Source organism: Penaeus monodon, chromosome 40 (assembly GCF_015228065.2).
Source record: "Penaeus monodon isolate SGIC_2016 chromosome 40, NSTDA_Pmon_1, whole genome shotgun sequence".
Lineage (NCBI taxonomy): Eukaryota > Metazoa > Arthropoda > Malacostraca > Decapoda > Penaeidae > Penaeus > Penaeus monodon.
In genome coordinates this window covers 18,973,572-18,988,571 of record NC_051425.1, presented here as the reverse complement: position 1 = coordinate 18,988,571, position 15,000 = coordinate 18,973,572, and the positions used below count along the sequence as shown (strand labels likewise).

Genomic DNA, 15,000 nt, shown 5'->3' with positions numbered 1-15,000 from the left:
TTAGGTATGTATGTATGTATGTATGTTCTACATATACTCTATACGATTCATATCGATCGATTTTGTAGCGTATATTTTGTGTCCCCTAAGGCAAAGCCCCAAAAGAATGCTCTCTTCCCCCAAAAACAGTTCTTGAACAGGGTTGCCAAGCATTAAAGATAGTAAAAGGGAGCATTTAGATGGTGTAGCGGAGCCTCGCCAGCTGTCCCGCCCGCCGCACCATCTGCCCTGTGATGACCTCACCTGCCAGGTCCAGTGCCTGGCGAAGAGGGATGAATGTGTATAGGTGTGTTTGTTTTTTGTACGATTATTAATTTAAAGATATATATTATATATATATATGTATATATATGTAAAAAATTTAAATTATTTTATTTTTATATTAAATTGTAATATTATATTATATATATATTTTTAATTTATTATATTATATATAATTTATATTTATTTAAAAATTTTTTTTAATTTAAAATTTTTTTATATTTTTATCCCGTTTGGTATTTTTTTTTTTTTTTTTTATTTTTTTTTTCTTTTTTTATTTTTTTCTATTTAATTTTTTCCCCCCTTTTTCATTATTTCCCCCCCTTTTTTTTTTATTTTTTTTTTTATATTTTTTTTCTTTTCCCCTTCCTTTTTTTTTTTTTTATTTTTTTTTTTTTTCTTAAATTTTTTTTTCTTTTTGCCTTCATGTGTTCCCTTTTTTTTATCCCTCCCTTTTCTTTCTCCCTTCTTCTCTCTCTTTTTCTCTCCTTTATCTCTTCTCTTTTCTTCTTTCTTTCTCCCCCTTTTTTTTTTTTTTTTCTCTTCTCTTTTTTTTCTCTCTCTCTCTTATTTTTTTTTTTTTTTTCTTTTTTTCTTTCCTTCTTTCTCGTTCTTCTTCTCTCTTTTTTTTCTTTCTCTTTTTTTCTCGCTGTCCCCGGGGTTGTGTTGTTGTTGTTGTTGTCTGTTTTTGGGGTTTTTCTCTCTTTTTCTTTTCTTTCTTTCTTTTTTCTTTCCCCCTTTTTCCCCCCTTTCCCCCCCCCCCTTCCCCCCCTCCCCCCCCCCCCTCCCTCCCTCTCCCCCCCCCCCCCCCCCCCCCCCCCCCTCCCTCCCCCCCCTCCCCCCCCCTCCCCCCCTCCCCCCCTCTCTTCCCCCCCCCCCCGGTGTGTGTGGTTTTTGTGTGTGTGTGTGTGTGTGTGGTGTGTTGGTGTGTGTGTGTGTGTGTGTGTGTGTGTGTGTGTGTGTTGTTTGTTTGTGTGTGTTGGTGTGTGTGTTTTTTGTTTTTGTTTGTTTTGTTTTTTTTTTTTTTTTTTTTTTTTTTTTTGTTTCTTTTTTTTTTTGTTTTTCCCCCCCCCCTTTTTTTTTTTTTCTTTTTTTTTTTTTTTTATTATTTTTGTTTTTCTTTTTTTTTTTTTTTTTTTTTTGGTTGTGTGCGTGTGTGTTTTTGTGTGTGGGTGTGGTGTGTGTGTGGGGTTGTGTTGTGGGTGTGTGTGTGTGTGGTGTGTTTTGTGTTTTGTTGTTGTTGTTCGCTGTGTGGCTCATCCCTTTGGGCCCGGAAAGCTGGGTCTTCACCCGTATGGCGAAATTTCTCGTAAATAGGGGTGGGGTGTTTGACCCCAAATGTATTTGGCGTAGTCTAATAAATTGTGTAGTGGGGTTTCCTCATAGCTGGGGGTCTGTCCCCGTATTAGCAAAGATAACTTTTTCCCCCCACCATTAACAAAATGCTAATTTAATCCCTCGAACAGTCCAGGTAGAATACGCGGACTTGTTATTGTAAAGCCTCTCATTCAACTTTTTTTTCTTCTTCATTTTTATTCACAGCCTTCACTTTCATTCCGTGTTGGTTGTGTGTGTGTGTCGTAGATGAGGTGAGCTTCAGCCTTTTGCTTTTTTTTTTTTTTTCACTTTTTTTTTTTTTTTTTTTTTTTAGATTTGATCTTCGAAGGGTCAGAATTCGCCTACTCTGAGAGTGACCAGGAATTTATATATTTATGCTTTAGGATGATGTAGTGTTTTGTTGTTTGGTGTGTGTATATATATATTATATATTTTTTATATTATATATATTTATTTATATAGATATATAATAATATAATAATATACCCAAACCCACCCCCAAAACCCCACACACACCCCCACACAACACACAACACACACACCACACACCCCACACACCACACCCATGTATTTTTTTATTATAATTTTTTTTATATTATTTTTTTATTTATCCTTTTTGTTTTTTTTATTATAAAACACATCTCCCCTTCTTCAATTAAAATTCTTTTCTTCATATATTTTCCCCCCCCACCCCCCACACAAAACCCAAATTTTTTTATTTATTTTTATTTTTTTTTTTTATTTTATATTTATAATATAATAATTTTTTATTTTTTTTTTTTTTATTTATTTATATATATATTATAAAACCCCATATATCCTCCTGTGTGTGGGTTGTGTTGTGTGTGTGTGTGTGTGTGGTGTTGTGTGTGTGTGTGTGTGTTGTGTGTGGTGTGTTGTGTGTGTGTGTGTGTTGTTTTTTTTTTAAAAATTTTTTTTTTTTTTTTTTTTTTTTCTTCCCCCTACCTCCCCCCCATCAATTTTCCCCCCCCCCCATCCCCTTCCCCCCTTTGTCTCGTCTCCCCCCCTTTTGTTTTAATTTTTTTTTTTATTTTTTTTTTTTTTTTTCCCCTTTCCCCCCTTTTCACCCCCCACTCTCTCTTTTTTATTTTTTTTTTTTTTTTATTATTATTTACTTTCCCCCCCCCACAAACCCCCCCCCCCCCCCCCCCCACACACACACCCCACCCCCCCCCCCCTTTTTTTTTTTTTATTTTTTTTTTTATCTTTTTTTTTTTTGGGGGTTGTTTTTGTTGTCTGTTTTGTTTTTGTTTCCCCCCTCCCTTTTTTTTTTTTCTTTTTTTTTTTTTTTTTATTCCCCCCCCTCTTTTTCATTTTTCTTTTCCCCATTCATTTTTTTTTTTCTTGTTTATTATTTTTTCTTTTTCTCCCCCCCTTTTTTCCCCCCCCTTTCCTTTTTTTCTTATTATTTTATATAATTTATATTTCATAAATATAATATATCATATGTGTGTGCGTGTGTGTGTGTGGTTGTTGTGTGTGTGTGTTTTTGGGGGTTGTGTGTGTTGTGTTGTGTATGTTTGTGTGTGTGGTGTGTGGGGTTTTGTGTTTTGTGTGTGTGTTTGTGTGGTTTTGTGTGTGGTGTGTTGTGTGTGGGAAGATAGTGATAGATAGATGTAGTGGGTTTTTATATAAGATTACTTGATAGATAGATGTTTTATATATTTATAATTCGGTTGTATACATATTGTATATATAGTTTATTTTATTTTATTTTTATATATATTTTTTATATTATATCTTTATTTTTTTTATATTTGTTAAGTCTGTTTTATATTTTTATCTTTTATATATAATTTATAATCTCTTTTTTATACACAGAATGTTTTTGTGTTGTGTGTGTTTTTTTGTTTGTTTTTTGTTTGTTTTTTGTTTTTTGTTTGTTTTTAGATTAATAGACATATAGAAAGGGGTTTTATTATAAGATATGTATAGAAATTTGATATGTTTTTTATTTTTTTAATATATAATATATATATTAATTATATAATAATATATATTTATACACCCATTATGTGTATATATTTTATAAATATATTTATTTATATTTATATATTATTTATTTTATTTTATTATATTTGTGTGTTTGGGGTTGTGTGTGTGTGCGCGCGTGTGGGGTTTTGTCTGTAAAATTTTGTGTTTTTTGTTTATGTGACTATGTATCGTACTGTGTGTATAGCTTATTGTTTGGTGTAATTTTTTATGTGTGTGTTTTGTGTGTGTGGTGTGTTGGGTTTTTGTCTGTGTGTGTGTGTGTTGTTCTGTGTGGGCTGTGTGTGTTTGGTATTATGTCATATGATTTTATCTGGGGTATATGCGTATATGGATACGTGTTATATATCATAATTTGTAAATATATATTGTGTGTGTGTGGTGTTAATAATATATATATATTTATTTTTATATAATATTTTATATCTTTTATTATTTTATTTTTTTTATAAATATTTATAATTATATACACCCCATACTATAATGTTTTTTGTTGTGGTGTTGTTATTTTTTGTTTGTTTGCTTTTCCTTCTGTTGTTTGTGTTGTGTGTGTTTTTTTTTTTTTTTTTTTTTTTTTTTTTTTTTTTTTTTTGTACCCCTTTTTATTTTTTTTTTTTTTTTTTTTTTTTTTTTATTATTTTTTTTTTTTTTTTTTTTTTTCTCCTTTGTGTTTTTTTTTTTTTTTTTTTTTTTTAATTTTTTTTTTTTTTTTTTTTTTTTTTTTTTTTCCCCCAAACCCCTTTACCCTTGCCCCATATAAATCAAAACACATATTTAGCCTACATATAAATACTTAACACACAACACACCCCCCCCCACATGTTTATTTTATAATTATTTTATTTTTTTTTTTAAATTTGTTGTATGTATGTTGTTGTAATTTTTTTTTTTTTTTAATTTTTTTTTTTTTTTTTTTTTTGTTTTTTTTATTTTTTATTTTTAATTTTTTTTTTTTTATTTTTTTTTTTTTTTATTTTTTTTTTTTTTTTATTCCCCCCCCCCTTTTCACTCTCCTTTTTAGATAGAATGCTAAACTGGAAGTGCACAAGGGCTGCGAGACCGAGGCAGGTTTCCTCGCGTGCGCAGCCTGTGCCAGGGCGGCCGCCCGCGACCCTCCGCCGGCAGGAGCGAAGGGTGCGGGGCCCAGCTGTGAAGGCGCCACCACTGCTATAAATCTAGTGGTGGTAACGCGTTTAATATGCAGTACAGTAGATCGATTGTTAATTGTTTTTCAAACATAGGCCGTGTGTAAGCATGTGTTGAAAATGTTGCACATGCTACCTAACACATGTTGCAAACTACATCGCGAGTCCGGAGAGGTGTAAGCGTGCGCATTTCTAAGGCTGACATTGCCTTCTCTTTTAAGGGGAGTGTCAGCCTTAGCGATGCAGGGAGTGTGCATTCCTGGCCGGCTCGATACGTGGCGTAGTTGTTGTGACACGAGTGTGAGATGCTATAATGCTGACACCGTTCGTGTTCTAGCGTATGGCTCCAGCCTACACTTGTATATTAGACCATTTATATCCCCCAACGCCAGCTCCACCACTACCACCACCACCGCCAGGGGTCACCGCCCCTCCCCCCGTCGCCCCCGATGTGTCTCCTCCCCCACCATCCCTCACTAACACCCGCTCGCACGTATTGTAGTTTTCACTTCGTATTTCGGAATTAACAGACACGCATTTTCTCTCATTTTTTTTACGGTCTGGACCTATGTTGTAGATTTGACATTCACTCTGTCCGTAACATGAAACAGTAAGTACACTTAGAATGTATATATGTATATATAAACCCTTCCATATAAAGAATCGCCAGAAATTGTAATCGAAATCAATATAGATGGGAACAGATAGGAATTCCTGTATGTTTTCTCACCAGAGTAGATTCTTCCTTTATTAGAAATATTCAGAATATATTTTCAGGATGTCTATAAATATCGAATTAATAAAGAGGGCTTAAAAAAAACAGTCAGTGAAAATTTTAAGATAATGATTTAATCGTAAATACCCTGCCTTTTTGCTGACATTTATGGTTTTCGAAGCAATGTTGCACCTCGATTGCGTACGGGCACCTGAGCTTAATGATGGGAGGTGAATTAAACCGTAATTGCAAAGGATATTAAGGTCTAATTAACGAAGTTATTCCGCACCTGGCTTAGATTTTCCGGATAAGTTATTAATGACCCTTTTGATATTCATCTTTCTTCGCGAAACTTTTCACCTTCGTAATTATGAACATCCTGTCAGAGAAGCACGTTTCTATAATTTAAATTTTTTCCCTTTGTTTAAAAAAAAAAAAAAAAAAAAAAAAAAAAAAAAAAAAAAAAAAATACTACTATAAATGTATATAAAAACATAAATATACTCCTACATGTATATCATATTAGTTGTATATTATCATAATATTAAAATATTATATATATATATATGATTATATTTTTAAAAATATATATAGTTTTATATATATAATATAAAATAAAATTATAATTATATGTATGTGTTAAATTTTTATAATATATATATATATTAAAAATTTATTATAATGATAAAATTTGTTTTTATTATATATACACACCCACAGAACACCACACCCCCACACACCCACACCCACACCACACACCCACACACACACACACACACACACACACACACCACACCATATACTATTTAATATTAAATAGATAAAAACCATTTCTTATTATATTATATTATATATAATTTTTATATATAATTATATTATAATATATATTATATTATATATTAAATTATATATATGTATGGTGTGTGTGGTGTGTGTGTGTGTGTGTTGTGTGTTGTGTGGTGTGTTTGGGGGTGTGGTGTGTGTGTGGGGTTTTGGGGTGTGGGGGTGTGTGTGCATATATATGTTGTGTTATATATATTTTAATTAATATTTTATATTGGGGGTTATATGTGTTTAAATTATAATTTATTTATATAATATAATAAAATTTATATATATATATAATTGCATACCGTCCAGCACATGCACTCATTTTACACCACATACCCCCCCACACACACACACACCACCCCCCACAACCCCCACACACCACACACACGCACACCCCCACACACACACACACACCACACACACACAACACACCCCCCCCCCACCCCCCACCACACACACACACACCATTTATTTTTTTATGTTTTTTGTATTATATTATATATTATATATTTAATTAATATATATATATATTATAATTTTATATAATCATATACTATATCCCTACACACCCCCCACCACACTTATATTCTCCTTTCTTTTTTTCTCTTTTTTCAATTCACATGGACGTTAATCATAATTGTTTGAATTATGAATATATATTTTTATTCAGATTATTAAACTGCGCTTTCCTTTATCAAGTCAGCATAAGGAGGGTAATCTATCGCATCGAATAACAATGATTTTGCAAATCAACATTTCATGTAGTCACGTGATTTCGAGAAAGTGTATGTCGACTTCCTTATATACCAAATAATCGGTCAGCTCTTTGCTTATTGTCAGCTGCCGGTTTCTAATGCTCGGCGAGTGTTAATCAGTAACATAGAAGGTCCTTGAAACGATGTCAGGAGTGTCGCTCGGACAAATCGACGTCGAGTGTTAGGTACACATATTACTCCCCTCCCCCCTCCCCCCATTTCATGCCCTACGCATCCCTCGCTCATCCCCCCACTCTTTTTTTTTCTTCTTTTTTTACGAACCCCTTACCCTTCAGTGATATCTCCCCCGCTCCCCCCCGCACACACGTGCCCGAAGGCCCCTCCCTCCGTGACCTCCTGCCCTCCCCTTCCCCTCCTCCCCCCCCCTTAGCCAGGTGGAGTGGCCCCCCGCAGGTGGTCTCAGGTGGTGGTAGCCGGGGGTCGTGGCGTCTCTGGGGTGATGGAGGTGGCCACCGTTCTAAAGCCCTGTGTCCCCATGTCTGTCCCCTGTGGCGTGTCTTCCTGTCCGTGTGATGTACGCGTTCTGCATCTGTTGCGCTATCCGTACCGTACTGTACCAAAACGTACCGTACTGTACCGTCTCTCTGCAACGCCCACCACCAACCAACCACTACCACAACCCACTGTCTGTATAATGTCATATTGTAGTCAATTTTGGAGCTCCTACAACCCACGGTAAGTAGACTGTGCCCCGGCTAGGCTTCGCACTGCCTTAGTTCGTAGGAAGTTTTTTCATAATCATCATTATTGGCATTATTGTTATCATTAGTTCTTTGTTCTTGTATGATATTTATTTATTTTTTCCCCTCAAATCTTTTTCTCGATTCTGTTTAAATACGACTGAACAGGACACCCCACTTTTTATCATTATTATTATTTTTATTATTTATATAATAATTTATGATTGCCATCTCAATCACCTTTATAGGTTTGCTTTGACAGTGGCTTTTCGTTCTTGTCGAAAGACGTAAGCACCAAATTTCAAAAAAAAGAAAAAAAAAAAAAAGAAAAAATATACTCAGAGGAATGGTCTAAAGCATTTTTTTTTGTGTTTGTTTTCGTAAATGATTTTCTTTCAATTTAAATATAACAAAAAACAAATTTAAAGCTTCCTATGTATGAACGCATTAAATGTCATCCTAAGTTGACTTTGTTTTTATATTGCTTTTATTTAACAAATCTTCATCTAACTCTTGCTGACAATTAAGTTCACCCTTTTGTTCTTAAAATGAAAGTCTGAGCTAAATTCCTCTTAAAATTCTGCATGGGCTTTGGTTCGTTGTTGTTGTTATTATTATTATTATTATTATTATTATTATTATTATTATTATTATTATTATTATTGTTATTATTATTGCTATTGTTATTATTATTATTGTTATTATTTCAGTACTGTTGTTATTATCATTACTGTTATTTTTTTGTCATAATTATTATCATTATTACTGTATTATCATTGTCATTGTTTTTGTTAATGTTATGTCTATTATTATTATTTTTGTTACTATTATGTTTATTTTTATTGTTATTGTTACTATTTAGTTTATTATTACTGTTATTACTATCATTAGCATTACCATTTTTAGTATTAGTATTATCATTATTGTTATCATTGTTATCATTATCATAATTATTATTATTATTATTATTATTATTATTACTATTATTATTATCTTCATTATCATCATTATCATTATCATTATCATCACCATTATCATAATTGTTGTTGTCAAAAAACTGTCCCTATTATTTATTCTCATTCTTATTATTATCATTTTTTTTATCATTATTATATTAATTTTTCATATATTTCATTATAATTGGTATTGTCCATATAATTTTCGTATTTATTATTATTATTATTATTATTATTATTATTATTATTATTATTATTGTTGTTGTTGTTGTTGTTATTGTTATTGTTATTGTTATTGTTATTGTTATTATTACTATTATTATTATTATTATTATTATTATTATTATTATTATTATTTTATTATTATTGTTATTATTATCATCATCATCACCATCATCATCATTATCATTATCATTATTATCATTATCATTATTATCTCTATGATCAAATTCATTATTATTTTCATTATTAGTATTACTAACATTATTATTACCGTTATTTAAATTATTATTTCCATCATCAATATGATTATTAATTTGTTTCGTTAATTTTGTTTCATTGAACGTATACAATTATCGACTATATACTGTGTTGATATAAGACCCAAACAGACTTAGAACGAGGCAATACCTGAATAAACCGAACATTTGTAATATCTGCCTGTCTTTTGTATGTGACACGTGTTCTTGATTTTAAAAAAATGAAAATGAAAACAAAAAAATAAGAAACAAATGTGATTAATCGCTGTTGCTAATGGTGAAGGACTGTTCTCTCTCTCTCTCTCTCTCTCTCTCTCTCTCTCTCTCTCTCTCTCTCTCTCTCTCTCTCTCTCTCTCTCTCTCTCTCTCTCTCTCTCTTTGTCTTTCTTTCTTTGGGAAGTGTTGTGATATAATACCTTTATGTGTTCTGTTCCAGCCGTGACTTCGGGATGTATGTAATTTTCTGTGTATATATATGTATGCATATGTACTCATATCTATGTCTGCCTCTCTCTCTCTCTCTCTCTCTCTCTCTCTCTCTCTCTCTCTCTCTCTCTCTCTCTCTCTCTCTCTCTCTCTCTCTCTCTTCTCTCTCTCTCTCTCTCTCTCTCTCTCTCTCTATTATATTATATTTATACACACACATACACACACACAGTCCATTTGTTGGGCAGAAATAATGATGAAATATAATGCAACATGCCTTTGGCAAAGAAATGCTGAGGAAGTTTAATGATGTGGGAAATCCTCATGCAATATTCCGATTACTTACACCGTGATATTTGCTGTATGATAAATCGCATAGCATTTATGTATTTTGCTTTGTCGCGCAAAGCACACACTCTAACACACACACACACACACACACACACACACACACACACACACACACACACACACACACACACACACACACACACACAACATAAAGTATTGTACAGTCATACTGTACACCCCCTCCCCCCCAGAAAAAAAAACAATGAATGATAATAATAATAAAAAAATATATATATATAAATAAAGCAACCAGAAAAAAATAAAGGAAAAATGAACCTATTCATCTCACAATCAAAAATAAAATCTTTCTATTAGACAGATTAATGACCTGCCGCCATCTGGCAATCGAAATCCAGATAAATAATAATAATAAAATTATAATCCGATAATTCTGCTTCGAGGTCATTCTACCCTAACGTTTCGGGTTCGTCTCCGTTAGCTAATTAAAAAAATGAAGACGAAGACGAAGAAGAAGAAGAAGAAGAAGAAGAAGAAGAAGAAGAAGAAGAAGAAGAAGAAGAAGAAGAAGAAGAAGAAGAAGAAGAAGAAGAAGAAGAAGAAGAAGAAGAAGAAGAAGAAGAAGAAGAAGAAGAAGAAGAAGAAGAAGAAGAAGATAGTGAACGGATGAACCTATCAGAAGAGGCGGTTCTGACAGTGAATGGCAGATCGACGTTGCCTAAGTGATTTGTCTTTGGGATTAAGAACGTTGGAAAGCGTGATTATCTTGTTCGGATTTTGCGAAAAGGATATCTGCTTCGAATATTCTGTTGTTCATGCAGCTGGTTATAGTCCATTATTATTTTTTTTAAAATCTCGATGTCAGGATGTAAACTTTTTTTGTGTGTGTGTTTGGACTGCCCTGATATCTTTTTTTTTTTTTCTTTTTTTTTTTTTTTTTAAGGAGAATCTCTTGATCTATTTATCTGGGACTCTGTATCTGTATCCATACCCGTATCAGTCTACTTATCCGTCCACATATATAGATAGGTAGATAGATGTAGATATAACTAGATATGTCTACATAATCATGTAGTGAGAGTCGTTTGAAATGTATAACTTTCTTCTTTTAATTTAACAGCTTTTATCATTGATAAAGCAATTACCGTACTAGGTTATATATATAATATATAATATATATATATATTATATATATATTATATATATATATATATATATTATAATATATATATATATATATATATATATATATATATATATATATATATATATATATATATATATATATATATATATATATATATATATATATATATATATATTATATTTATATATATATTATATATATACATACATATATATATATATATTATATATAATATATAAATATATACATATATAGATAGATAGATAGATATATAGATATATTTTTTTTTCAGTTGATCAATGATTAATACATCTACAACAGATCCTATGTGACTGATATCTCATGCAATTAGAATTGCTACAATCACGAGCAGTTTTCCCGTGATTACATTTCCTAAGTAAGAGATAATTATAAAATACAATTATTCAAATATACAATTTTTCACTATATTTACCAACAGGTTTTCTCGGTTCCATCAACCCTCTTGTTCTTTTGTATGTCCAGTAAGCAGTGTCTCTGCTAAACTTTTCTTTCAAGTTTAGGTGCTAAAGTATAGTTGTTTTTTATCAGTGTACCAGTGGATACAACAAAAAGCGTAATAAGAAAAGCAAAAACAATTACAAAGAGATACATACTCTATTATTAACTACAATATCGTATCTTTATCAGCCTCGCTATCTTCTTCAAGTTTAGATGTTTATATAATCTATTTTCGTAGTTCTATAGATTGATATCCTCTTGTCTCGTGTTCTGTATAGCCCATATATATTTATATATGATTTTAAATTCTGTAGTATTACATCCTGTCCCGTGCTTAATCCATGGCCAAAGGGGTTGTTACTCACTCTGTATTACTCTGTTTTCCCATTAGTAACCGACGTTAATACTGTATTTTGTAGTCAGTAATATAGCCATTTGTTGTTACCGTTTTGTTTAGTGAACGAATAATGGGCGTTTACTGAAATTTATTGTGTGGGTTCAGCATGTTATTTGCCTGGGTTTATTTTTGAACGCTGATTGGTTTGGTCATTAATCTTGTTTTAAATTACTGGATAGAGGGAAGTGCTCGTTGTTTTACAAGCATTTCTTTATACTCATCCTCTTTTTCTTTATCTTCCAGGTGCATTCTTCTGATGCTCCGCCTTTTCTCTGTTCTTTTTTCGTGTCTTCCTTTCATTCTTCATCTTTTTTTTTCTTCTCCACTTCTTCCTCCTTCTTCTTTTCCGTCTTCCTGTTCCCCTTCTTCCTTCTCCTTTTCCCTTCTGTCTTTAAGCTCGTATCCCCCAGAAAGTATTCGGAAGTGCGTAGACCTCAAATGTACCAATTAATCAAGATTTACTAAGTTACATTGAGTGCCATCAAGTAAACTATGAAGTTCTGGGCGATGTGCCTGATGTCTCTTTTTCGGAAAGTTTAATGACTTGTCTCACGATAATTACTGAGTTGCGGAGGTACACGAAAACTTCGGCATTTTTCGTTGTGATTTTATATGAAGTTAACTTTGAAGATTTTTTGCTGATATGCCTGTGTGTGTAGGTGTGCTCCCGCACACACACACACGCACGTACACACACACACACACACACACACACACACACACACACACACCACACACCACACACACACACACACACACACACACACACACACAACACACACACACACACACACACACACACACACACAACACACACACACCACACACACACACACACACACACACACACACACACACACACACACACACACATATATATATATTATATATATATATATTATATATATATATATATATTGATATATATATATATATGTATATACACACACATATATATATATATATATATATATATATATATATATATATATATATATATATATATATATTATATCATATATTTATTATTTAGGCTGTCTATGTGTGTTGGTGTTCCAGACACCGCTGTCCATAATGTACCCAACAATATTCGACATTTTTCCTGCATTTATATTAGTGTCGGTTAACGAATGTCTGTTTTCGGTCCAAATGTCAGAAATACGGTCTAACTTTTGGCTAGGTGTTGCGGATAATGATATTTTAATATGCAGGACAGGTTAGTTATTTAATTAGTTACGAGATTAACTGTTCCGTGATGATGAGTGGAATAATCAGAGGCGAGTGTTGTATCTCTTTCGCTGTGACAAATGTACAACGTCATTATTTTTTGTTGTTGTTGTTTGTGTCTTTGTGGAAAAAAATGGGAGGGATAAAAAAACATGGGATGGATGGATACGTGTTGTTTTTTAACGATGTTATTGAGGCTTATAGACATAGTTTACCCACTCTCTCTCTCTCTTTCTTCTTTCTTTCTTTCTTTCTTTCTTTCTTTCTTTCTTTCTTTCTTTCTCTCTCTCTCTCTCTCTCTCTCTCTCTCTCTCTCTCTCTCTCTCTCTCTCTCTCTCTCTCTCTCTCTCTCTCTCTCTCTCTCTCTCTCCGTCCATCCATCCTTTTGTTTGCAATAATACTAATATTGGAGGTACAGCTTAGGAAGACTACAATACATATTTCAATTTTGCGAAGTATTTGCAATATTTTCATTTCAGATATGAAATGTGTCCGAAAAGGGAAAATAGGAATTAGATAATGTAAACAAATAAATGAACAAATAAACCTCTCACATATGATATTGGTTTCGCAACATTTGATATAATCCAATAGATATTTCCTCGCCAGTATCATTATTGTTATTGTTATTATTGTTGTTGTTGTTGTCATTTTGCGATGCGATGACGTGGAAGGCGTAATGCAACAACAATAATTCACATTTTCCTCGCTCCGCCCTTTTACGACGAATATTGTAGCGATTTCAACCCCTTTACGTTTCTGCAAATGCAGAGGCTACAAGGAGGTAAAGTAGGAAAAGATCTAACACTAGAATTATTAAATAATAATAATAAATAAATAAATTAAGTAATAATGATAATAACCCGACAAAAAAAAAAATCTTCTATATAATCAACGAAGTTACGAGTTTTGTAAGAATCACATGCAAAGTGAAAAAAAAATTATCTTCGAGTTATACTATATATGAAACAGCGTTTAGTATAGTAATTACAATGCTTGTGAAGTAGCCTTGGGGAATGTGGATTCGAAATGTATTTTTGAGAAATAGCCGGCATGCGTATATAACGAGATGTTCACTTTGTGCGCGTTCAAACTGAACAGTGTTTATGTTGTTGTTTTTTCTTGCTTTCATCTTCTTCGTCTGTCTTTTTTTTTGGATATAATGCTTGTATTATTCCGCGAAGAAGAAGAAGAAGAAGAAGAAGATCTTGAAGGAGGAAAAGTAAAGGAAGAAATGAAGAAGAAGGAAATAGTAAAAAAAAAAAAAAGAAAAAAAAAAAAGGATGAGGAGAAGGAGGCAAATAAAGAAGAAGAAGAAAGTGAAGTAGTAGAAAACGAAGAAGACGTATAAATACTAAATTTCTAAACACACATTTATACCAAATGCCCAATACTCATTTCCCACAGCTTAAACAGACACATTTCTTTCATTTCCCACACCTATAAACAAACACATTTCTTGAATTTCCCACACCTATAAACAAACACATTTCTTGCATTTTCTACACCTTAAACACATTTCTTGCATTTTCTACACCTTAAACACATTTCTTTCAACACTTCTCCGGCCTCGAAACCTCCTCCAGAAGATCTGTTCCCGACGCCCAAGGAACTAAAGCCAGACCAGCGAAGAAGCGTAGGTGACGCTCGGCCACGCCAGCCCTTCGAGAGGTAGCATTCAGCGCTGTTAAAAGCTTGCATCGATTATCTGCGACGGGGAGGAAGCTATTGTTTTGCGCCGGCCACGTGTATTTCGCCTCATTAGGGAAAACACGTATGTGCTCTCTCTCTCTCTCTCTCTCTCTCTCTCTCTCTCTCTC

The 15,000-nt window shown here is 32.7% G+C and overlaps 1 protein-coding gene across 1 annotated transcript in view; it reads left to right on the top strand.

Moving 5' to 3' along the window:
* The window catches only part of LOC119597939 (teneurin-a-like), a 322,308-nt gene that overhangs the window by 258,303 nt on the left and 49,005 nt on the right, over positions 1–15,000 (top strand). The window contains exon 16 of the mRNA XM_037947607.1: positions 7,728–7,754. Coding sequence (XP_037803535.1) covers positions 7,728–7,754 — 27 coding nt within the window. The remainder of the gene's footprint in view (positions 1–7,727; positions 7,755–15,000) is intronic.